Below are 24,029 nucleotides of genomic sequence, written 5' to 3'. Positions count from 1 at the left end.
TCCAGCTGTCTGAGGCATTGGTTGAAAGTCTGAAGCCCAAGGCAGAGGGGTCTCCAGCCTGCCTATTCTCAGAACCTAATCAGAACTGGAGTAGGGTCCTTCTATCCCCTCATTATCCTGTCCTTCCCTTCAGTAACTTGAAAGCATTAGCTATGAGTTCTGGGCACAGTCAGGCTTCATGCACTGTCAAAGCATCACCCCGCCCTGCATCTGTCCCCTCAAAAGGGAGTGGGGAAGGGGATAGAGGCATGAACAGAGAGAGGGAACGAAGTCAGACACTAAAGCGTTTCCTCTCTCTTTGCTCACTCCCAGCTCTTCCCAGGCAGGGAAGCAGACAACTTTCTTGGTTTCTCCCAACATCTCTTTCCAAGGTGAGGGGTGTGGGGTGGGAAGATGGTATCAGGGCTGGAGGATCCATGTAAAAGCAGTTTTTGCCTCCTGTTTGCCAAGCTGTTGGGCATCAAAGGACCACCAGTCTTATGTCCTCTGAGCCAGTGGTTGGGGTCTTTGGGGTGCTGTTGCCTGGCGGTCAGTAAACACATATTAAGCATCTGCTATGTGCCAGGCACTATGCTAAGCACAAAAAGAGGCAAAAGATACTCCCTGTCCTCAAGAAGTTTAGAATCTAATGGGGTGGACAAGAAGCAAATAAATACATGCAAACAAGTCATATACAGGCGTTATGAGAATAGGAAATAATTAACAGAGAAAAGGCACTAGAATTAAGAAGGGTTGGGAAAGGCTTCATGGAAAGTGGGATTTTAGTTGGGACTTGAAGGAAGCCAGGGAAATCAGGAGGGGGAGATGAGATAGGAGAGGCATAGAGGACAGCCAGAGAAAATGCCCAGAGTCAAGAAATGAAGTGGCTTGGTTCACGGGACAGACAGGAGGCCAGTGTCACTGTATTGAAAAGTACATGGCGGGGAATAAGGTACAAGAAGACTGGAAGGGTAGGAGAGGACTTTGAATGTCAAACAGAGTGTTTTGTATTTGATCCTGGAAGCAATGGGGAACCAGTTGATGGAGTGGGGTGTGTGTGTGTGTGTGTGTGTGTGTGTGTGTGTGTGTGTGACAGAGTCAGACCTGAGCTTTAGGGAAATCAATTTGATTGTTAAATGGAGGATGGATTGGATTGAGAAGAGACCTGAGGCAGGCAGCCCCACCAGCAACTACTGAAATAATCCAGGTGTGAGGTGATAAGAGCCTGCACCAAGGTGGGGCCAGAAGGGTTGTATTTGGGAGATGCTGCAAAGGTGCAATCAAAAGGTCTTGGAAACAGGTTGGATACAGGGGAGAGGGTGATGGAATCCAGGATACTCCTAGGTTGTGAGCCTGAGGATCTGGGAGAATAGTGGTGCCATGGGCAGTAATAGGGAAGGTAGGAAGAGGGAGGGTTTAGGGGAAAGATAACAAGTTTGCTTTGGGATGTGTTGAGTTTAAGATGTCTATAGGGCATCTCTTTCACAATGTCTGAAAGGCGGGGAGATGCAAGACTGGAGGTCAGCAGAGAGCTTAGGGCAGGATAGATCGATTTGAGAAGCATCAGCATAGAGATGACAATTAAATTCATGAGACCCGATGAGCTCACTAAGAGGTATAGAAGGAGAAAAGGGCCCAGGACAGAGCCCTATAGGATACCTACAGTTAGCAGGTGTGACTTGGAGAAGGATCCAGCAAAGAAGTCTGAGAAGGGGTGGTCCTACAGGGAGGAGGAGAGCCAGGAGAGAATGGTGTGTCCTAAAAACTTAAGAGACAAAAGAGTATGAAGGGGAAGAGGGAAGACTCTTGGGCATGAGGCCCTGAAGACAACCTGGCTAAGCATTCTTTAGCTGCCAACCAGCCCAGTTCCTCACCCTGAGGTGGGCCAGCCCACATGCTCCCCAGCTCTCTCCCCAAGTCAGGGGAGGCAATGAGATTGTGGAGATGAGAATCATTGAATGGCAGGAGTAAATAGATCTATTTTGTAGAATATCAGAACAGAGAATGTCAATATTTTCCAGGAACTTGGACATTCCAAGGCCTAACTCTTCATTTTACAAAAGAGGTAACTAAAAGTTTATCTCCTAGAGATAGCAGAGTTAGAATGCAGTTGATCAACAAGCATTTATTAAGCACCTACTATATGCCAGGCACTGTGCCAGGATTAAGAACACAAAGACAAAAATAAAACAGCCCCTGCCCTCGAGGAGCTCACATTCTATTTGGGGGAAACAATATTAAGTAACCACAGTTTACATAAATGTAAGACATATATAAATTTGTCCAGGTGAGAAGTGAGGAGGGCCCATGCTAGGATGGTGGTCAAGAGTGGAGAACAGAGGGACATGAGATGTGTGGAGGCAGAATTGAATAGACTTGGCCAATAATTGGATAAGGGAGGTGAGGGAGAGTGACGAATAGACAATAACATAAGTTGGGAGTCTGGATGATGGGGAGGATGGTGGTGCCCTCAACAGCAAGAGGTCAGTTTGGAAGAGTGGGTAGGCCATTGGTGATGGAGGACCATACCCAGGAGAGAAACTAGAGGTGAATATATAGATTTGAGAGTTGTGGCCTAGGTTTGTTCTTGTATTCGCGCATCATTTACTTCTCCTTCTTTGGTTGTTTCAGTTGTGTCCAACTCTTCATGACCCCATTTGAGGTTTTCTTGGCAAAGATACTGGGCTGGCTTGCCATTTTCTTTGCTAGCTCATTTTACAGATGAGGAAACTGAGGCAAACAAGGTTAAGTGACTTGCCAGGGTCACACATAGTAAGTGTCTGAGGCTGGATTTGAACTCCCGAAGATGAGTCTTACTGACTCCAGGGCTGGCATGCCATCTGCTGCGCCACCTAGTTGTTCCATCATTTCCTCATCACCCCTTTAATCTATGTGTTATTATGTATGTGGCATTCCCTCCCTATTACCCAGAGGTTGTCTATTTCCATTATCAAGAATTCTAAAATTTCTTTACTAGTTCATAACCTCCTATTATTTCCTTCCTCCCTCCAAGATCTACATTTCATCCTGACTATGACCTCCACCTCTCAATCCTTTTTTTTTCCCTCCATGCTGAAATCCCTACTCTGGCTTCACTTTGCTGCTCTTATCCATCTTGACCCTATAGCTAACCATTTAAATGTTACAGTGCTCTCTACTCTCAAATCCCCTGCCCTGTAGCTCCTCCCCCATGTAGGACCCTGCTCTTGCCGGCATTTAAAGTTCCTCTAGACTTAAGCTGAACCCCTCCAACCCACCTCGGCCAAATCTACACCTGGAGGGCAGGCTAGTAGAATCATAGGATTAGAGATGATGAGAGCCAGAGACTTTCGTGATTACCTAGCCCTACCACTTTACAGATGAGAAAACAGACTCAGAGAGTGGTTTGCCCAAGGCTGCACAGTAAAATCCAGGATTCCAACAGATCCTGTGACTCCCAGTCCATCAACCCCCACTATACCACATCTTTCAGACCCTGCAGTCTTCTCTTCAAGTTCAGAGGTCACTGAGGTCGGGGTCATGCCTGGATCAGGGTCTGAATCACTTCCAGGTTGTGGCCAGAGTAATACTACTGTGGATTTATGTGGCAAGGTTCCTATCATTGAGTCTCTTTGCCCTTCTTCCTCCTCTGTCCCAGTTCACTTGTTTGTAACCCTTTTAAAATTTTTTTATTGATGTCTTTTAAAAATATCATATTCATTTCCAAATATATTCCTTCCCCATAGTTCTATTCCTTGTGATAGATTAAAAGGGGGGAAAAGGCAGTTCAGCAAAACCACCACGACAGTATATGTAACATCCCATACTTAGTGCCTGCCCTGCCCCCCCCCCCTTTTTAATGAATGCAGAAAGGTGTATTTTCTCAGCTCATCTCTTGGTCAGTGCAAATACACTGCCTTGAGTTTTCATCTATTGTTCTTTCTGGGTTCATCATCCTAGGCATTACATAGAGTTTTCCTGGTTCTCCTTATTTTGCTGTGTATCACATCTTCCCTTCTCTGAATTAGGCAGTTTTTTCTTAGAGCACTGTTACGCCCCATTATATTTGTGCATCCTAGTTTTAGCCGTTCCTCAATCGACTGGCATCTACCTTGCCTCTGGTCTGCTGCTTTGAATATGTTGGTGTTCATGGAGCTTGCTTAGGTACTGGACGGTGCCCAGATGGAGCGCCACCATCTCTTGCTTCTGCCTCTCCCCAGGACCTAACCCTTTCATTCTAATCCTCGCTGTTTCTCAACTCAGATTTCTCCTGAGATTCCACCTCAATTCCTCCAATGTGGCCTACCTTCTCTTGTTATTAGTTGCAAGTATCTCCCACCTCTACCCCAATCTCCACCAGTCAATCATCTCTTCCAGCTGTTTCTTCATAGTCCCCTCTCACACCCTACTCCACCTGCCACGGACCTTGGGAGTCAGGGGAAAAACTTACATGGGAAGATATTTCAGAGCAGTGTAAAAGGGACAGTCCCTGAAGGTGCCCTCCCTAAAGTGATGAGTGGTGGCAAATATGTTGGGGTGAAGGGAAGCTGCCCTTGGACTCAGATCAAAGCCGCAGGGAGGCCTCGAAGGATGCAAACGGTTCTCTTTGATGTTCTTCTCACCACCTGTGCTGGGATCAGCGCCACTACCGGGCACATTCCCCTCCCCTCTCAGGTACTCTGGGCTCTCCAAATAGCTCTGACTGAACATAATGGCAGTGGACCAACTACACACAAACGGGTGCCTTCCTGGAAAGCAGTGTGCAAATCAAAGAAGGTAGATTTTTGAATCTTATTTTCCTACTGACTTCTACCCAATTTTGCAGATGTGTTCCCATTTTAAAAGGCCGTTGGCCCCAAGACAAAAAAAAAATCACATTTGAGAGCTTTAAAAAACTGAGGTTTAATTAAGGCAAACCATTGTCCAATAAAATATTCATCACAATAAGTCATAGATGAATACAGGAGCTGAGGATGACGGTGAGACCCAACAGCTACAGCTGCTCGGGCCACGATTTGCATTCCAGCTATACTTGGAGTAATAAGAGGCATTTTAAAAGCCTGTGGAAGAGAGGGGAAGCCAGGCATAGGCTCCATTGTTACCTCTTAAATCCTCAATTTCTTGTTTTATTTTGTTTTGTTTTTAACTCTAGCCCCAGAGACTGGCAAAGAGAAGGAAATGATGCTTTCCTTGATCCTTCCAACCAGAGGTAGTCTCAATTTCATCTCACAGCACATCTCTCTGTAGTAGAATCCACTTTGTTCAACCTGTCTGTGGAGGGAAGCTGACTGTTTGGGGGGAACAGGGTGCTGGACCTGAAGTCAGAGTGTGGAAGCCTTGAATGTCAGGCAGAGTTTAAGCAAGGTATTTGGCAAAAAAAGGAATGAGGGTCTTGACCTGGGGAGTAATATGATGAAAGTGTCATTTTAGAAAAAAATTAAGCCTGGCTAAGGATGCAGGACAGATGGGAGGGAAGAAAGATGGAAAGCAGAGGGATTAGCTAGAAGGTGGTCCCAGTAAACCAGGCACATGACAGTGAGGGTCTGGGCTAACTGGAATGTTCAAGGAACAGGGAACTGTGGTGAGCTGAATTTTCGGATTAACTGAGGATTAAAGCAGAAAATCCTTTTTGCCTCAACCTTTGTTGAAAATCTTCCTAAAATGTGGTAGTAATTTCTTGACTTGAGCTGGGAGTGTGGTATAGTAGAAAACGCGGTGTGTTTGGAGTCAAGAGAAGCTACTTGCATTAAAATCTCCATTCGTTGGGACTCAGTTTCCTCATCTGTGAAATGAAGGCACTGGGCTAGCCAGGTGTCGAACTTGCTGTCCCCCCAACACTCCACAGTGAGGCAGGAACCATATTAAAACTGGAAAATGTTTAACAAAATAAAAATACAAGATAGGGAAGGTTAATTTGTGGTTTTATAAGTTAATATCCATTTCTATATGTTTGGCACCACGGGGCTAGCCAATTTCTAAGGTTCCTTCCAGCTTTAGATCTCTGATTCAATGCATATAGTACAGGCCACATTTTCCCACCTTCCTTAACGTCTGTACTATGCCATTCAAGGCTCACTGACTGTCCTGTACATCCCTGGGGGATACATCTCCTCGCCCCAATGCACCAGAGCCCTGTTGCTCAGCTTTGCCATTTCCAATCCATTTTTCTCAAGATGCCCTAATGATAGTAGTTTCATAAGGACTCTCAGAATGCTGGAGCCAGGAGGAACCCTAGGGAATATCTAATAAATCTGATTTTACAGAAGAAATTGGGACCCAGGGAGAAGAGACTTATCCAAGGTCATATAGTCAAGTGTACTCTTCAGCACTGCTCCATCCTGCATTATCATCCCAAACAGATAAATGCCTTCAAGGAAGGAGCTGCCTCTTCTTATTCTGCCATCACCCTCAGTACCATGCTTAGACTCGGCATTCTCTGGTAGAGAATGGGAGCCTCTGTGATTCTGCACAGGTTGTCTTGCAAGCCTGCTCACCTGTACTTGCCGAAATGCTTCTCTCCCTTCAAGGCTTAACTCCGGTGCGCCTCCCTCCATCATCCTTGCTTGCTCCCCTCACTCCTGATTTGGATGGTTCTAAAGCATGACATTGTCCAGGCCTCTTCTTTGCCCCATCATCTTCTACCTCATTACCCCTCTTACTGTTATACATGTCCTGCCCTCCCAGTAGACTGACTGTAAGCTCTCTGAAGGCAGAGGCTGTGGCTGGCTTGTTTTTTCTCTCTGCTATTTTTACTGCTTACCTTGTACAGTGCCTTGAACAAAGTAGGAACCTAATGACTGTTTGCTCAGTTGAATGAGCACTTGTCAGTGGGCTGTGTAGCCCAAATCTCACACTCTCCTTCACACCACAGTGGCTTTTATTCATTTCAACTTATTTCTTTATGTCAAGAAAGGCAGCTCTGAAGCCAGCTCTTTCTAATGGGAGTGTTTGATTCTGCCCAGACCCTGCATGGGGTGCAAAAGTGGGGAGGTCTCTCTTCTTCTCTGCACCAGAGCCCCCTGCTCAGCTTTGCCACCTCCAATCCATTCTTCTCAGGACCCCCTAATGATAGACCTGTGTAACTTCCCTGGAGGGGCACAGTGGGTTTCTGCAGTGATCTTGTCCTGATATGTTCAATCCAATGTTCTCAGGCATCACCAGGGAGTCCCTGGTGTGAAAAGAGCCAGCAGGAAGGGCTTGTTGTGAGGCCAAGCAAACAGCATTTGATGGAGGTAGTAGGGGGAGCTCCCTGGTCCATGTGTATCGCTCTGAGCTTCCTGCTAATCTCTTTCTGGGGGATTAAAAAGGACGAACCAAGGTTCTGATGGAGTCAGCACTGGTGGCCATGGGGTGATATGGCCAAGAAACAGCGATGTTCAATCCAATAAACATTTTTTAAGAGCCTACTGCGTGAAAGCTTCCCTTCTCAGCCATACAGGCAGAATGCCCACTTGGGCAGAAGGGTCTGAGCAGAGATGTCAATGTCGGCATCACTCCACCAACAAGCATGTAGTGAGTGCATCCTCAGTGCTCGGCATGCTGCTGATGCTAAGAAGGATGAAGCAAACAAGCGTAGGTGCCTTACTGCATAACCACTCTACATCACCACCCCCAGAATGCTGGGAGAGAACCTCAGTTCGGCTTCTGCTCCTTCTCCAACCCCCCAGTCACACTTCTACTCAGCTTGCTTTGTAGTGAACTACCCACCCTCCTCTGTGCACTGCTGTAATATACTGTTCTCGTGGAATCAATCTGCAGGGTCTGGCAAGTTCTGTCTGTATGTGACACACCTTCTCTGCCCTCAAAGGGCTTGTGGTCAGGTTTATACATGAAACAAGGGAACCACCAAGATGAAGGATGTATATAATTAAAGGCTGCTGGATGGTGTGATAAATGTGACTCAGGAAATCCAGGAATGGAGACTTCAGTATCAATCTATGCAGAGAGGCAAGGATGGACTAGAGGGGACACTGAGGTACCATCCAAACAACAATGGGGTTTGGGCATCTATCAGTTTCATGAAAAGTCAACCAACAGCGGCCAGGTGTTCAACTTGTCTTTGCCATCCTTGGTGGCAGGCATATAGGAACTAGGGCTATCTGGGTGGGGACAAGTTCTGGAGGGGTAATGAGACTTTGTGACAGGATAGATGCAGCCACACAGCTCTTCAGCAGCCCTGGCACTGGCTCCTATGCTGTCTTGGTCATGTTCTGGATGTGGCCCAGCTCTAACTCAACCCCAGGCTGTTTTGTCCTTTCTGTTGACCACAACCTTATGCTGAACCAGACCTAAGCAACCAGGCCTGTCAAGTGAGAATCCCTTCACGAGGAGAAAGGGCAAGTCAGATCAGCACCACAGAATAGACCTGAAAGCATCATGGTCCATCCAACACTTTTTAATAAGGCATAATTTTCTAATGGCCATATTTTGGTTCTTTAATCTGGACCAATTTAGGTCTAACAAAAGGAAGAAGCTGTAATTAAGTCTATGTAGAATTTATGTTGTCAATTATATGGCTGTTCCAGGTACAACTGGTAGGTAACCAGTCCTGTTATTCTTGGCACTCTACCTGATGATTTTATATTTGGATAATTTAGAAGAAATCTGATTTAGCTTTGGGAACCCCTTGGCCTACACTGTCATCTAAAACATGGATGGTCTCTTTTTCCTCCTTGTGTGCTAAGGCACACACTGGGGAACTGTCTGGAGTCTGTTCTCTTTTATTTCTGCCCCAAGTCTGACCAGCTCTGGGACATTCTATCACAATATGACAGATAATTAACCATCTCGCTCTCTGACAATTCCCTAAATCCCAAATTCTGCTAATGCCTCCCTCTATGCCAATCCCTCTTTTTTTTTCTGAGGATTCTAGGGACACCAATGTGCTGAGCAGATCTCTGGAGCAGGTGCTGCCGAGTGAAGCAGGAGGCAGGCATGGAGCCTTTCCCCCACACACTCACTATTAGAAGGGATGGCCTCTCCCACAACCACTTGGTTCTACCGGAGAAGCTGGCTGGCATCTCCTTTCACCCAAGAAGGGACAACACATGGCCCTCCATCAATGGATGAAATGAGTTGACACAGAGGCTCCCTTCCAATGAGGTCCCGCTCCTGGCTCTGAGGAGACAACAACAGCACGGGTAGCAGGGGAAAGAGCAGCTCATCCAGGGCCCCTGTTCTTTCTCCTGGTTCTGTGCTTACACCTGAGGGCATGGGTGGGTGAAGAGCAGGGGTCCCATATACCCTCCTGTTGTCTGGAGCACCCAGCACCACTCCATCACCCAATCATCAGGCAGCAAGGCTCTTCTTTCTCGATAAGCCAGAAGCCATCTGACTTTCTCAAGGCCCTGGGGGTGCTCCATGAAGGAAAGCACTTTATTCCTTAGAGAGGATTTTAATCACCATGGGAACACAGCATCCATATTCCAGCCTCTGGTCCATGCAGAGCTGAAAGCTTTAAGAAGGTTGTAGAATCTGGGGCTTCTGAGGCAGATGAGACAGACTATTTTAAAGAAGAGAATAAAGACTTCTCAGTCTCCTGGCTGCTCTGCCGACCTCCTGGTCCTACTTCCACGTATACCACGCTCAAAAGCAATGACTCATCCTCCTATGGTAATCCGCGCTTCCTGATCATCTAATTGCCTTCTCCCTGAAGTAGTTCCCTGTGATGGTCAAACCCCGACCCACAAGAGCTCCATAATTGATCCCTGTTACTTCCCCCTGAATTAGATTCCCACACTGCCTTTTTCTCTTGGCTGCTTCTCCATCAGTCATCAAACCTACCGTGGGAGCCCGGAGAAGATGGATTTGTGATTCACTTCCCTAAAATGCCACACACTTCTTAAGAAAATGTTCAGTCCCTCCCTCACCTAGGTGATCATAAGCTTATGGTGGACATATGGGGGCCATAATGAAAATGGATTATTTGGAATAACATTTAAAGAAGTCAGGAGGAAGGGAGAAGCTGGGTTAGCTGGGAGAAAAGGGGCAGTGAGTAGCTGTATTCCTATTCAGAATCCTCTGTGGAACAAACAGATTCTGCTACCCCTACTTAGCAAGTTCATTCAGTTTCAGAATGAAACGGAAGGTGGAGAACCAATAATGGGTTTTCCAACTCCCATTTGCTGCTGCCAGATCTGTAAGAGCTCCTCTGGTGGGCCTGATCAGCAACCTGGCCTCTCGGATCGCTCTCGCTCAGCATGCCACAGGCCTAACAATTCTGTGGAAGCTGCCTGTTTGCCTCTCTCTGCCAGGAATCCGGGAAAGCCTTCTTCCAAATGTTCACATGGAACTGAAATTCAAGTCTGAAATGCACAAGCCTTTCCACAGAACACAAATCCATGTGACCCCACTCTCTTGTCACTTCCATTATGAAACCTTTCTCTTTTGTTCTCTCCCTCTTCAGCTAATTGTAGGCAACAGTTCCCAGCCCATGTGCTGCTGCTTACACAAAGTGGCTGCCGGAAGATTCTCCAGGGTTTGGCACCAGGACCTTCTCAATGCATGCCATTCCGTGATGCTGACGTTCCAGGTCCTCCCAGGTCACTCCCTGTGGGTCAAGTACTTTCTAAGCCGCAGAGCTCAGGGACGGGGACTGAGGAAGCTTAAATGACTGCCAAGAATGCAAGGGGAAGCCACAGTGGGGCCTTCACATCAAGGCTAAAGCTAAGTCTTAAAGGCTTGAGCACCATCTTCTGGTCATTATCAGTCTTTAAGGCTCTCCCCTTTGAAAACATCATTTACTTCAGGCTTACTGAGTAAATCTGAGGGACATACACACAGACGTGGGATTGCTCAGTGACCCTACACAATATTCTTAGCAGTCTGGCCCTCAGAACCAGCCCAGATTGGAGCAGCTGAGGCACCACCCTCATGGAAGGACCAGTCTGAGACTCCTCGCTACAGAGCCAGCCGGCTCATGGACAGGTGTTGAGCCCCCCACAGCCACAGACTGAGAGAAAGCAGCAAAAAAAACCTTCCATCTAAACAAACAGGCTCCTACTTCTGCGCACAGCTGTGCACAGTGCATTTGGAAAAAAAAGGAATGGGTTTTATCTCCTGCCGGAGTTGGTTCCAGGAAGAGTGATGAAATGGACATCACTCTCCAGAGGGGGTCGAGGCCTGGGCCGTGGCGGGGATCACAGCTCAGCGTGTAAACACTGCGCGGGCAGAGTCCAACCTTTTGGCACAAGGAATGGAAGATAAATGCTAGGCACTCCCTCCAAACTGCAGGAACCTACATCCATCTAATTGCACTTCATAATGGAGTCAACAAACCATTAATTATCAGATTATATTTTAGGAAGCGGCAGATAAAAGGCTTTGGGAAATGTAGTTGTAGAGGGGCCGTGGCCTGGCAACAAGAGAGGCGTACCAAATGGGCTCTGACAGCAGCCCGAGCCCCAAGGCTTATGAGAACCCATCACAAGGAGGTGAGGAGCTGGGTGGGAAGAGAACCCATTATTTAGATGGCCCAATAATAAAAAAATAAAGGTCGGCTTGGTTCCTCACCATGGGCAATGGGTTAGGGAAAGGTGCTAAGGCCCTGGGTCAAAGGGGAGCTGTTCTCCCTGCTCCCTGGACATCTATTTAGCAGGAAGGTGGGGGGCTACTGATGCCCTCCTGATTGCCACTTACCAAGGCAGGAATGGAGAAATCAGCAGCAGAAGGAGACCGTGGACTGGTGGTGTCAGCAAGGATGGGCAGAACATGCCCTAGGTTGGAGTTGCCTGATATCTTGCTAAGGAATTTCATATATGGATTAAAAACCACGTGTTTGGCCATACTTGTTTGGCCATATCCATTCTGCCTATGGGGGGGCTGCCTGTAATCAAACTAAGCTTCAGTCCCCAATAAATCTCTCCCTGATGTTCATTAGGCATGGGTTGTAGAAGCAACACTTGATTTTAGGTTGAAATATAACCCAGACACCAAAGCAGCTGACCTGTGTGAGGCCAGGCCGCCTCTGTGCCTCTGAGAGAGGCACTGGGCTCGGGGTCTTCATCCCAGACACTGAGTGTGTCAGAACATTCAGGGTTTCGTGGCACAAGCTCGCCAGCCAGCACAGCTCAGAACGCTCTCTAAAGGGCTAAGCCACTGCGTGGCTCTCCCTGGCTCACTCCCAGCATCTCTTGTAGGCTCTGGAACAGCTTCTACTTTGCCTCTCCGCAGATGAGGGTCACGGTTCCATCCAATAAGTCCTCTACCGTCACTGCCACCAGCTCTGAGCTGGCCTGTGGAGTCTGGGAGTCTGGCAATGTCACAAACACCTGGGATCCAGTCAGAGGGGTCTCCTCCAAAGTGATCACCTGCTCAGCTGATGCTCCTGGTTCTGGAGCCTGGATCACCTGTAAAGGAGAAAACAAACCGGGGCTCTGGGAGAGGCCTGCAGGCAGCCTTTCTCTACCGTTTCTTAAGCTCTGTCTCATTTCAGTCTCACACTGTAATGATCATATTTGTTTCCTCACCTGAGGAGAGCAATTACAAAATGCATGTGCCTAATGGGAAACTCCAAGTCTAATACACCAGTGATGCAACTGGGAAGGCAGACAAACAATTTGAATAACTCTGCACACCAAATTGCTATAATTTGGCTCTGTATGCCATCTCAGAGCACGCAGACTCTGTGATTACATGCTAGTGAGTACCCACACACAGGTTTTGTGTCTCAAGGGCCAGACCACAGTTATTCCTACAAAATGAAAGGCATACAATAGACAGTGGTCGGTCTCACCCATTGATCTGCTTCAAAACATGGACATGTGGATTACTTTCCTGGGTTTTCCAAAAGGGTAGTAGTCTCTACATTGATTACTACTAATAAAGGGTACACTAAGCCAACAATGGAGGCAGCTAGGTGGTTCAGTGATAGAGTGCTGGGCCTAGAGTCAAGAAGACTCATCTTTGTGAGTTTAAGTCCGGCCTCAGACACTTACTAGCTGCGTGACCCTGGGCAAGTCACTTAACCCTGTTTGCCTCAGTTTCCTCCCCTATAAAATAAGCTGGAGAAGGAAATGGCAAACTACTCCAGTATCTTTGCCAAGAAAACCCCAAATGGGGCCAGAAGAGTCAAACACAACAAAAACCCACCTTGAGGGGCTCAGACCATAGGACCACTCAAGTCATAGAAAGTAGGACGTAAGAGCTGGAAAAAACTACAGAAATCATCATGTCCAACCCTCCTCATTCCATAAACTGAGCCCCAGAAAAGTCCAACATTTCCTAGGTAGGAAACAGGCTTTCTTCCTTCAAATCCAGTGCTTTTCCTACTGATCATGCTGGCTCTCCTGTCAAAGGCCTCACAATTCCAAAGTATTTTTGAACCCTGTTGGACAGGGACAATACTATTTCTTATACGTCAGGAGACAGACACACTAAGAGAGAGGACAGCACAAGGCACACGTTTTACAGGTCTTAGCTTGGTGTCTGTCTGGGGAAGGTGATGATGAGGTGAGTGTCCCCTGATAAGCAGGGGCTGCCTCAATGTGATGTTCATCTTGTCAAGGAATGTTCAAAGCCGTACGAGTGCTGAACACGATTCCTCATTCTTCTGGACTCCTGGTTATCGACGGTAACGCGACAAAGATCAAGTCTGACTGAAAACCACAGATCCTCACTAGAGTTCCCCATAAAGGCCATCGATTGATACAAGATTAATAGCAAAGGAGAACAGGTAAAGAAGACCTGAAAACACAACAGACTGAGGAAATAGTTCCTGAAAAACCCTGAAGCACACGGGTTCTTAAGAGTACCAGGTTAAAATAGAAGTGACCCATGTTTCCCTGTTTCCTCACCCTGCTCATGTATGTGGGGCTGGAGATGAAGTGGGAGGGAATGCTAATGGAAACCATGCTACAGAAACAGAAACAGAAGGAAAGAAGTCAGGTAGACCGAGGTTCCATGTGCCACTGACATGTCTGGTGGCAAACAGGATATGACCGTATGATTTTCTTCTCTGAGCTTCTACTTCCTCACCCATGAAGTGAGAACATGAATCTTGGGTGGCAGCTTCACCAGGTCATTGGGAGGATCAATGGCAGATTTTAAACCACTTCAGAAAGGCCAGCATCACAGTCACAAGTCACATCATCACTCTACGGTTTGCAAGGTCCTTTCCTTGTGGGCATACTCATCTGATCTTGACAACAAGCCTGTCATGGAGGGTTATTATCATTCTCTATTACAAATGAGAAAACGGAGGCTCAGAGGGGTTAAGCAACAGCTCAGGGTCACACAGCCAGGCTAGCCAGTGTCAGAGGTGGGGTCTGAACCTCAGATCTCCTGACCCTGAATCAAATGCTCCATCGGTACTCTAGACAAGCTGAAGATCCAGCCACATCCCTCCTAAGGTGGGAGGCACTTCGGCGGTCACCTAGTCCAGCCAGTACAGGAATCTCTTCTGTAACTTCCCCCACGAGTGGTCCCCCAGCCTCCAACACGTGCTAAGTGGGGCCAGTCTGCTTGTGGGCCCTGCTAATTGTCACAAAGGTTGTCCTGACATCGAGCTTAAAGTCTGTGTCTCTGCCTCCCTCCCCCGCCCCATCCACTGCTCCCAGGCTTGCCCTCTGGAACGAGGCAGAAGATGTCTAAACCCTCAGCTACAACCCAAGTCTTCCTTTTTCCATGCTAAACAAACCCAGTTTCTTCATCCCATCAGCGAATGGTGTGGTCTGCAGTCCTCCTACACCCCAGCTGTCCTCCGACCCACGCCAGTTGGTCAGTGTGGTCAGTGTCCTAAAACATGGAGCCCGGAGTTGAAGACAACACATGACTCTGCTCTGCTCTTCTCCAATCTCCCTATCTCACTCCCAGGCTGTCTCTCAATATTATCCCCCTAGCCTATGGTTCATTGTCACTAGATGGTCACATTCCCTTAGTTGTTATGAATGGCCTGGGCATGAGGAGTCCAGAAGCTACAGAATGGAGTTCACCCACTTGTGTAGCTTGAGACATTCCCTGACAAGAAAGAAGCCAGGCCTGGAGCAGTGCCCACCTAGGCTGCAGTAGGCAGCTCCCTCCCAGGGCAAAGAGAAATACTCGTTCCCTTGAACAGGACCCTCCGGGGTGCCTCTGGCAGTCTCAGGAACTCCTCAGGTTTGTATTTACGGATGTCCACATTTGGGTAACTGAAAGGAGGCATCGTGGTACAGTGGAAAGCGAGGCTGGACTTGGAGTCAGGAAGTCCAGGGTCTGGATCCTCTCTGGGGCCTTCTCATATCAGTGTAGCTTTGCCTCTATGAGACCATCTAGTCTTATGTCAAATGAGAATGAACAACAATCCCTTCATGAACAGAGCTGCTGTGAGGCCCGGAGGAGATCACGTACAGAACGAGTTTTGCGAGTGCTCCAGAAATGTTCACTATTATCATTCCAACCTGCTTTCCCCTCCTCTCCGCCCTTTAAAAGTCTTTCTTCATGTTCCCCGGCCTTCTCAGATAAGACAGTTTTTCACTTTTCCCAGACCTTCCTTTGCCTCCTCAATCACACAGAACATCAAATACTAATTTCTGACCATGTCACGCCCCACTAGACTGCTGTGAGACAGACACCCGTAAGGGTGGAGAATGTGCTGCTATTCGTCTTTATGTGCCAGACACCCAGCAGTGTCTGGTGGGCACCAAGCCCTCACCTAGCCTGGAAGAAGAGGACATCAAGCACATGAGGAAACATGGGGAATCTGTCCAAGAGCCCTTGGAAGGTCTGGAATGGTGCTCTCACTCACCTGGCTGCCCCTCGGCACTCTGGCTCCTGAAATCAGCGTGCGTCTGATTCTGCTCTTTGCAAAGCTGCCAGATCTGATGGTGTTTTCCCAGTCTTTGTCCTCTTGACCTCTCTGCAATATCAGACCCTGTTCTGATGACACAACTTCCCTGGCTCCCCTTCCTAGTGCCAGCTACCCCCACTCCCTGAGGGCCTGGTTATTGTGGGAGAGCTGGAATAATCCTTGCTCCCCAGTACCACTTCCAATCTCTCTCTCTCTGTCTCTCTCTTTCCTACCATCACACAATAAGCTCTCCTCCTCCGAGGTTCATTCAATCCATATTTATCACCCAATCAAGACCCTGGCGTTTGTTGTCTACTGGCCTCTCAGATATTCTCCTTCCTGGATGAGTTCAGTGCCTCTCTCCTCAATTCTTGCCCTCATTCTAGAAGACTTCAACATATATATTCATGATCCCTCAAATACCTCAACTTTGCAGTTCCTCAATCTACTCAACACCCATGACTTAATTCTACCCTCCCCCACCAGCCCACAGAGATGCTCACCTCAGAAGCCTCTGTTTAGCCCCTGTGTCTCTGCTGAGTCTCAGGCCTCCAAAACCAACTGGACACTTCAGACTGGCTATCTCACAGATCTCAAACCCACCATGCTCAGAACAGAAATCATGTTCTTTCCCCTCCAAATAGCTGCCTCTTCCAAATTTGCCTATTTTCATCATAGGAACTTATCCTTTGAGTCTCCTGGGTCAGCAACCTTGGGGTTATCCTTGACCTCTTACTCTCCCTCACCCCACACATCTAATCCATCACCAAATCCTGTTAATCCCGTCGTTTCACACTTGTGCATCATCCCCAGCACACCCTCTTTCTCTGCTCCTATGACTGCTGCCCTAGCTCTGGCCTCCTCACTGGCCTCCCTGCCTCCACACAGCTGGCAAAGGGACTTGGCTAAAGCTCAGCTCCCCAGGGACTCCCTATTCCCTCTTGGACAAATATAAACTGCTCTCTGGTTTTTAATACCTTCAAACTTGTTCCTCACCTTCACAGCCCCATTCTACATTAATCACCTTCTCACACTTAACACTCTAGACAACATGAGCCTCATCCTCTGTCTCTACGCCCTTGTTCAGGCTGCCCTGGGTCTAGAATGTGCTCCCTACTTGCCTCTTCCTTCCAGGCTGAGTTCAAAACACCACCCCTTACACAGAGCCTTTGCAGCTTCCTGGCTAGTGCCTTTCCCCTCCATACATTAGCGCCATGCCAGGAAACTGAATCACTTCCATCTGAATTGTCTTAGGAAGATTCTGAAGATCACCTGGCAGGATGAGGTACCAGACACCGAGGGCCTTTCTCGAACTAAAATGCCAAGCATTCAGCCTCTGCTTCAGAGAGCACAGCTCGATGGGCTGGCCACGTTGTTCGAATACAAAACGTATGCTGGCCAAAAAGACTATTTTATGAAGAATTCACACAGGGCAAGCTTTCACATGATGGGCAGAAGAAGCGATACAAGGACACTCTCGAGAACTTTGGAACTGATTGTGTGACATGGGAGACACTGGCACAGGACCACTCAGCGTGATGTGCCCACAAGAGAGAAGGTGCTGTGCTCTATGAGCAAAGCAGAACTGAAACAGCTCAAAGGAAACGCAGGATGCACAAATTTAGAATACCCACCCCAAATGTTCACATGGCCTATTTGTGCCCGACCTGTGGTAGAGCATTCCAAGCTCATATTGGCCTGATCAGCCACAGTTGGACACATTGAAACTTGACTCTAGCATAGCGATGTCATTTTGGTCCTCTTCGAGGATGGACAACAACCAACCAACCAACCATTCTGAATTTCTTCTGTATGTGCTCACAGATGTACATACAACCTCCCCCAATGGGCTATAAGCTACTGAAGATCAGGGCCTGTTTTATGTTTGCCTTTGTGTCCCCATCCTTAGCACATAACAGGTGCTTAATAAATACTTGTTGCCTGTATTTTCCTTATGTTCTTTCATTTACCGTCCTCCATGGACCCACACGGTTTGAAGGGGCTATGAGAATTACCTGCACCATCTGGGTGGTGGCTGCTGCAACCTGGGCTTCCGTGACCACCACCTTGCTATGTTCAGACTCAAAATGTGCCTCTAGCTGGGCCTGGGAGGTGAAGAGCTCTCCACACACCTCGCAGGGAAACGTGTTCTCTGTCTGCCGGAAGTGCTCAGTGGCCACATGGTGCTGCAGGGCTCCAGGGAAGCGGAAAGAGGCTGCACAGTATAGGCACCTGAAGGGCTGGGAACCTGGGGGATGAAGAGGGACAAGAGGCTGAGAGCAGAAAGGTGAGAAGCAACGGTGGCCACAGAGCAAGTTCTACTAAAGAGGCATCATTTCACACAGGAGATAAAGGAAGAGAAGGAAAAAGAAAAGTCCAAAATGGGGAGGAAGAGAAGAGGAATGGATAGACAAGTTCCCTAGGAAAGAGCAAAACTGACCTGAATGCCGGCACTTGGCATGAACTTGAAGCAAAGCCAGGGTAGGAAAGAGCTCCTGACAGGTCTCACACTCGTGGAACTTCACGTCTGGGGAGGAGATGAGAGAACGAGGAAGAAGAATGCAGAGGGACAGCCACAGCCCCGAGGGCCCCTGGCAGCCCAGGGCAGGACACCTGAAGCCTGCCCTGAGACTCCCCATGACCTCTGCATGGGTGAGAGTAGAGGACTGATCACAACAGGCTGGCTCCCCAGCCCCAGCCCAGCCCCAGCCCGGCCCCAGCCCAGCCCCAGCCTTACCTGCGTGCTCTGCATTCATGTGCTTCTTGTGAGCAGCCGTGCTGGCGAAGGTTTTGTCGCAGGAACTGCACTGCAGCGCAGAGAACTTGGAGGACCGGTGGTTCTGGGCAGCAAACACGTCTGGGTGGTGGGTCCGGTTGTGATACCACAAACCAGACAATTGCTGTGCAGAAGTGAGGGAAGGTTCAGCCTCAGAACGTGTTAGGACGCAGGCAGAAACATGCTCACTGTGCCCGAGAGCCAGACTTCCCAGCAGTGGGTCAGAGAGGGGAGCTAGAGGTAGACTCTTAAGTCTAATCCCTAGGTGGTGGGGGACAGCCAAGGGGTCCCTGCGGGGCAGGGCACTCACCTGCCTAGCTCCCATCCTAGCCTCCCGAGTAGCCTCTTCTCCAAGTCTTAACAAGGTCTAGACTTTTCTTTTTCTAGGTTGAGTGTTTAAAGGGCATCTTAATTCAGATTAATGTGCTATCTTACTTGGTCAATAGTCAGTCCTATCGAAAAGCCAGACTAATAACTGAATTAACACCCCAGGAGTTATTTTTCTCACTCATATTAGCTCTAGATCACTTGAAATTCCCCATAATCAAATGTGGCTTCAGGTGCTTATGTGCAGTGTGACCCTGGACAAGTCACTTCCTCCTCTGTAAAATGGGGATAATAACAGCACCCACCTGGAAGGGTTGTTGTGAGGATCAAATGAGCTAATAGGTGCAAAAGGGCTTGGTGCACCACCTGGTATACAGTAGGCACTACATAAATGCTTGTTCCCTTCCTTCCCCATGTTCTGACATTGATCTTGGCCTTAGTCCAAAGGCGTCAAGACTCCTTTCCTCCCCTAATCTCTAAACTCTACACACGGCCATCACACTCTACAAAGCACAGACCCTCCCGGGAGAAGGCAGGTTTTGTCATTGGTGTTTCCTCACAGGGAGCCTGGCTGACTTCTCAGAGGCAGAAGTGACTCATTTTCTGCCCTGCCCAGTCTAGCCATTATTCTCCATTCCCCTGTCCCGGGCCCACTCTCCTCAGGGTATCTGGTTACCTCTGCATGAGCTGGCGCTCGCCTGTAGCTGAGCAGGACAACAGGGACATCAGCCCCCGGGAGGATGGATGTGGAGCCGATGCCCAGCAGGCCAAAGAGCAGCCACCAGGAGGAGGTGCCCTCACCTGATAGGCCTTGTCACAGATGCCGCAGCTGAAGGGCTTCCCTCTGACGTGGGTCACTGTGTGTCGCTCCAGCAGGGATGGGGCACTGAAGATCTTCCCACACGTCGGGCAGGGATGGTATTCCTTGGAATGGAACTCGTGAATGTGATTTCGATGATCTTGCAGGGTGGGAAAACTCATCCGACACTTCTTGCAGTCATAGGGATCATCTATATCTGATACCACAGAACAAGGTAGGAGAAAAGGAAGGCAGAAAGTAAGTTTAAAGAGGAAAAGCCACTAATATTGAACAGTAAGAAAACAAAGAAACCGAACTCACAGCAGTCCATGTCACTGTTGGACTGAAAAATACCATATAAACCAAAATCCAAGGACTATGGCATAACCCCAGAGATCGCCACATTGATTCTCCTGCCTCCAGGCAGGATAATAGCAGGTCTTCCCACAGAGATGACCCCACACTTTCAAGCATAACTCCCAAAGGTGTTTCCACAGCCTCCCAGGATGGCCTCGTCTACTGCCCAACAACTCTGCTGGCATGAAGCAGCTGACCTCAATTCCTCAGGCTGCAGATTAATGATCCTGGTCCTCTTATTCAGTGTGACCCCTGCTTCCCAAGCTGTTTCGAGCCCAGCCAGCTCCTCCTCACCCTCTGTGGGCCTCCAAGTCCACAATCTTCCTTTGCAATACATGCTATAGAGCTGAAACTCCACTCTAGGCTACCAAAACTGTCTTCCAATCAGGCTCACGCTCTCATCATCCATGTATCTACATTCCTTTCTGTTCTTCCAGGCCCATGCCCTTGAGGAAGCCTCCCTGACTAGGAGAAGGAAATGTACAGAACTTACAGCCACAGCTAACTTGACAAAGGTGCCTTTCCCCCTACTTATGTAGGGATCAATATTCAAATCAATCAATCAATAAGTATTTACCAAATGCTTACGATGTGCCAGGCACTGTGCCTGATTACTGAAGATAAAGAAATTCATTCTAGAGTCTCAATTAAGCATTCAAGAGGCATTTTAAAAATCCTACTTGAAAACATGCCTGGTGCTGTGTGGGTAGAGTGCAGCTAATCTTGCGGTCAGAAGTGGGAGTTTGAGCCCCAGCTCTGACGTTTCGGAGCTGCATGGCCCTGGGTCAGACTCATACCTTCTCACAATCTAGGTTTCTTCACTTGTAAAGGGGATACGAGTCCCCCCAGGGTAGCTGTGAAAAGCCTTTAGAATATTCAGCACACACCAGCCTTGGGGATGATTATAAATCACCTTCGCTTCTCTCTTTTATCCTTCCACTGCTCACAGCATCTTGCCTGGAACCCTCCTTTGCACTGGCCCACTCTTCCCTGTCCCAGAGTCATTTTTCTCTTGGTTCTGCCTCCCACTAGACTCCCAGCACCTTGAGAGGGGGCCTCGTTGCACCTACTGTTCATCTCCACTGCTTACAGCAAAGCCTTGCACCTAGTAGGCCTTTGATAAGCACTTGCTGAATTCAAATGACTGAGGTAGGTTTGGGGAAACATGGGCAAAAGCAAGCCAACAGTAATTCTTCTTTTTTCTTCTACAATGAATAAAATACAGGCAGAATCTCATTTGAAGAGTATGGTGGCCCATGCCACCAGCACGGACCTCCTCTCATCCTTCCTTCTGGCATGGTGACTACAAGGCTCACCACGCTGGCAAAGCATAAGGACAGGCCTGGAACACTGTGAGGACCACAATTACCAGAAGGATGGCCCTTAGAGAATAAAGATTTTTGGCCACAGCAACTCCAAATGACATAGAGGGACAATGGTCTAGGCAGGTGGAAGGAATGCCCACATCAATGAAAACACACATCTGTTTAAGTGCAAAGATGGGACATCAAACTATCTAACAACAGGCTATTCCCATGCACTGAAAATTCACTGCTTTTATTGCAATGAGATAATAAGCTCCTTAAGATTATATTTCTCACGGAGTCTTGCAGAACCCTTAATGCATAAGTATCTGTGAATAGATTGAAATAAAATGTTCGAAGCTTCCTGTTATAATAACAAATTTGGGGGCAAGTTGCAGGTGGGGAAGAAGGAGTAGCTTCATTCCGTTTGGCCCCAGAAAACAGGACTGAAAGCATTGAATCCAAGTTTTAAAGAGGCAAATTTAGGCTTGGCAAACCTCAGTAACTGTTCAAGCTCTTCTCCAAGGGAATGGGTTGTATGAGCAGGCCAGGAGTTTGGGTCCTCCTCAATGCAGGCCTCAAGTAAAGGCTGGTGGGTCACTTGTCAGGTTATACTATACAAGGGCTTCTAAAATTCAGGCATCAGTGGGACTAGATGCTGACCTCTGACCTTCAGTGAAAGACAAGAAGGTCAAGCAAGGCAGCTGTGAAAAGCAGATGGAGGCTTGTGACTGCAAAGGAACAGCAGTGGGGAGAGTAAATACTCAGTCCCCTTTGGCTGTAACCACACACGAAACGACCAAAGGGCTGTGTGACTCACAATGAAAACCTCTTCTTTCATCTAGATGTGTGTAGGCTACAGATCTGTCTCTGGCTTTCTCCAGCAGGGGTGAAGGCCCATGTGGAAGCTTCCCTTGGGATAAAGCAATCTCTTCCCATACAGTGTGGGGGTTAAGAAGACCTCAGACTTTAGGCAATCTCTCACCAGGGTTAGCACTCCATGTACCAGGGGAGATCACATCCCATCCATACCCTCTCATCCTGTGATCCCGGTCCATGTGTTTCAATTTACCCACTTCTCTGAAGGATCTGCGCTGGTTCTTTTCCTGCTCTGTGGTCCTGAGAGCCATCTCAGGCTCTTTACCAGGCCAGCAGATGAGATTGGCTGAACTCTTGCTTATCCACCTCCTTTTCTGGCTAATGCTCCTGCTGTGGTTTCTTTAGCTTAAGTCATCATTAGTAATATGCTGCGGAGGACACACACTAACTCTGTGCCCAGAACAACCACATGGCAGAGTTATCCAAGAACAGTTATTATCGCACCAAAAGGACCCCCCCCTTGGCCGGTGCACTGATCACTAGGTGAGCAGGGACCTGTGAGAAGACAGAGGGTTCTTCCTTCAAACAAAACTGGTATCTAGGGCAACCAACAACAGCAGTTGTCATTTACATAACGCCCCGCCCATGGGAAGGAAACACTGCAGAGATGAGGACGATGATTCTTTAATGATGAGGAGGCTGAAGCTGAGAGAGGTGTTCTGTCCAGGGGCACATGGCTACGAATTGTCAAAAGGGAATTTAAACTTGGGTTTTCCTGGCTCTGAGTCCAGACCTTTTTCTCATCCCGTGCTTGAGCTGCCAGCTTGAGATGAATTAACCTCAGTCTCTAGAAACAAGCATCACAAGACATTTGTTTTTATCTGTAACGTGAAGATGAACCATGAGCATTTCTTAGGAGAACAGGATGACAGACTGGCGATGTGGCCTGCTTCCCCCAGACCCCCCCAGGCTGGAGGGCCATTAATATACATACTGTGAAATGTTCGAAGGTGGATGGAGAGGCCGTTGGCCTGTCGGAAGCCTTTGCCACACTCGCGGCAAACGTATGGCTTATCTCCGGTGTGAGTCCGCACGTGCCGAGACAGCTCGATCGACTGGGCAAACACAGCATCACAGTACTGGCAAGCATACATCTTCCCTGAAAACAACAGGTAGATGTTACAAACTAAACATTGTAGAGGTGGCACATGGCATCTAGAATCACGTTACTGGGTAAAAGGAACACAGAAATGTACACTGAAGGTTAACTTCAGATCCTCCAGCAATGGTCACAGGCAAGCACGCTTACACATCTAAAAGATCCTATGAGATGGCCACTGGCAAGTTATAGAAACTCCCTACTCTGTTCTGCCATGGCCAATACAAGCTAAGACATCGATTCCATGACATAACCTACAGGGGAGTTAACCACTAATAAGCACAATTGCAGGTGAGGTGGAATCTCACTTCTTTATCCTATCACAACCGACAACTTTTGAGGAACCCATCATGCACTACAACCCTGAAACAAAGTCAGACTGCACTACAACCTAAGTATGTCAGTGCTGGAAGGGATCTTAGAGCACAGACTAACAGAGGCAGCAGGATCCTCAGGGACCATCCGAGACCACTTCCTCCCCAGACAGAGACTGTGACTGGACCAAGAGCACACAGCTGTTTGGCTGTGGCCAGGAAGGACTAGCACAAAATGGATGCTGCATTTAGGGATAATCTTGTTCAAGGGTGAGAAGCACCAAACTGGAATCTTGGCAGGAGCAAGTAATACCTTTTGGGTCTTTTGGAAATTCATGACACAATTTAGGCAAGCTGGCTTTAAAATAGCATTAAAAAGCAAATGATTGTTAAGAAAAAGAAACTGTATCTAAAAGTTCTTGGAGAAAATAGCATATTATTGAAATGCTAGAT

The 24,029-nt window shown here is 48.0% G+C and overlaps 1 protein-coding gene across 1 annotated transcript in view; it reads right to left on the bottom strand.

The window, feature by feature from the left end:
• Positions 1 to 4,857: 4,857 nt before the first annotated feature.
• The window catches only part of ZBTB40 (zinc finger and BTB domain containing 40), a 45,480-nt gene continuing 26,308 nt past the window's right edge, over positions 4,858 to 24,029 (bottom strand). The window contains exons 12-17 of the mRNA XM_036745239.1: positions 23,098 to 23,262; positions 19,626 to 19,840; positions 18,459 to 18,621; positions 18,162 to 18,248; positions 17,737 to 17,969; positions 4,858 to 12,305 (exon numbers count right to left, since the gene is read on the bottom strand). Coding sequence (XP_036601134.1) covers positions 12,111 to 12,305; positions 17,737 to 17,969; positions 18,162 to 18,248; positions 18,459 to 18,621; positions 19,626 to 19,840; positions 23,098 to 23,262 — 1,058 coding nt within the window. The 3' untranslated portion in view covers positions 4,858 to 12,110. The remainder of the gene's footprint in view (positions 12,306 to 17,736; positions 17,970 to 18,161; positions 18,249 to 18,458; positions 18,622 to 19,625; positions 19,841 to 23,097; positions 23,263 to 24,029) is intronic.

Source organism: Trichosurus vulpecula, chromosome 2 (genome assembly GCF_011100635.1).
Source record: "Trichosurus vulpecula isolate mTriVul1 chromosome 2, mTriVul1.pri, whole genome shotgun sequence".
Classification (NCBI taxonomy): Eukaryota; Metazoa; Chordata; class Mammalia; order Diprotodontia; family Phalangeridae; genus Trichosurus; species Trichosurus vulpecula.
The sequence above is the reverse complement of the archived record's forward strand: the minus strand, read 5'-3'. Positions and strand labels throughout refer to the sequence as shown.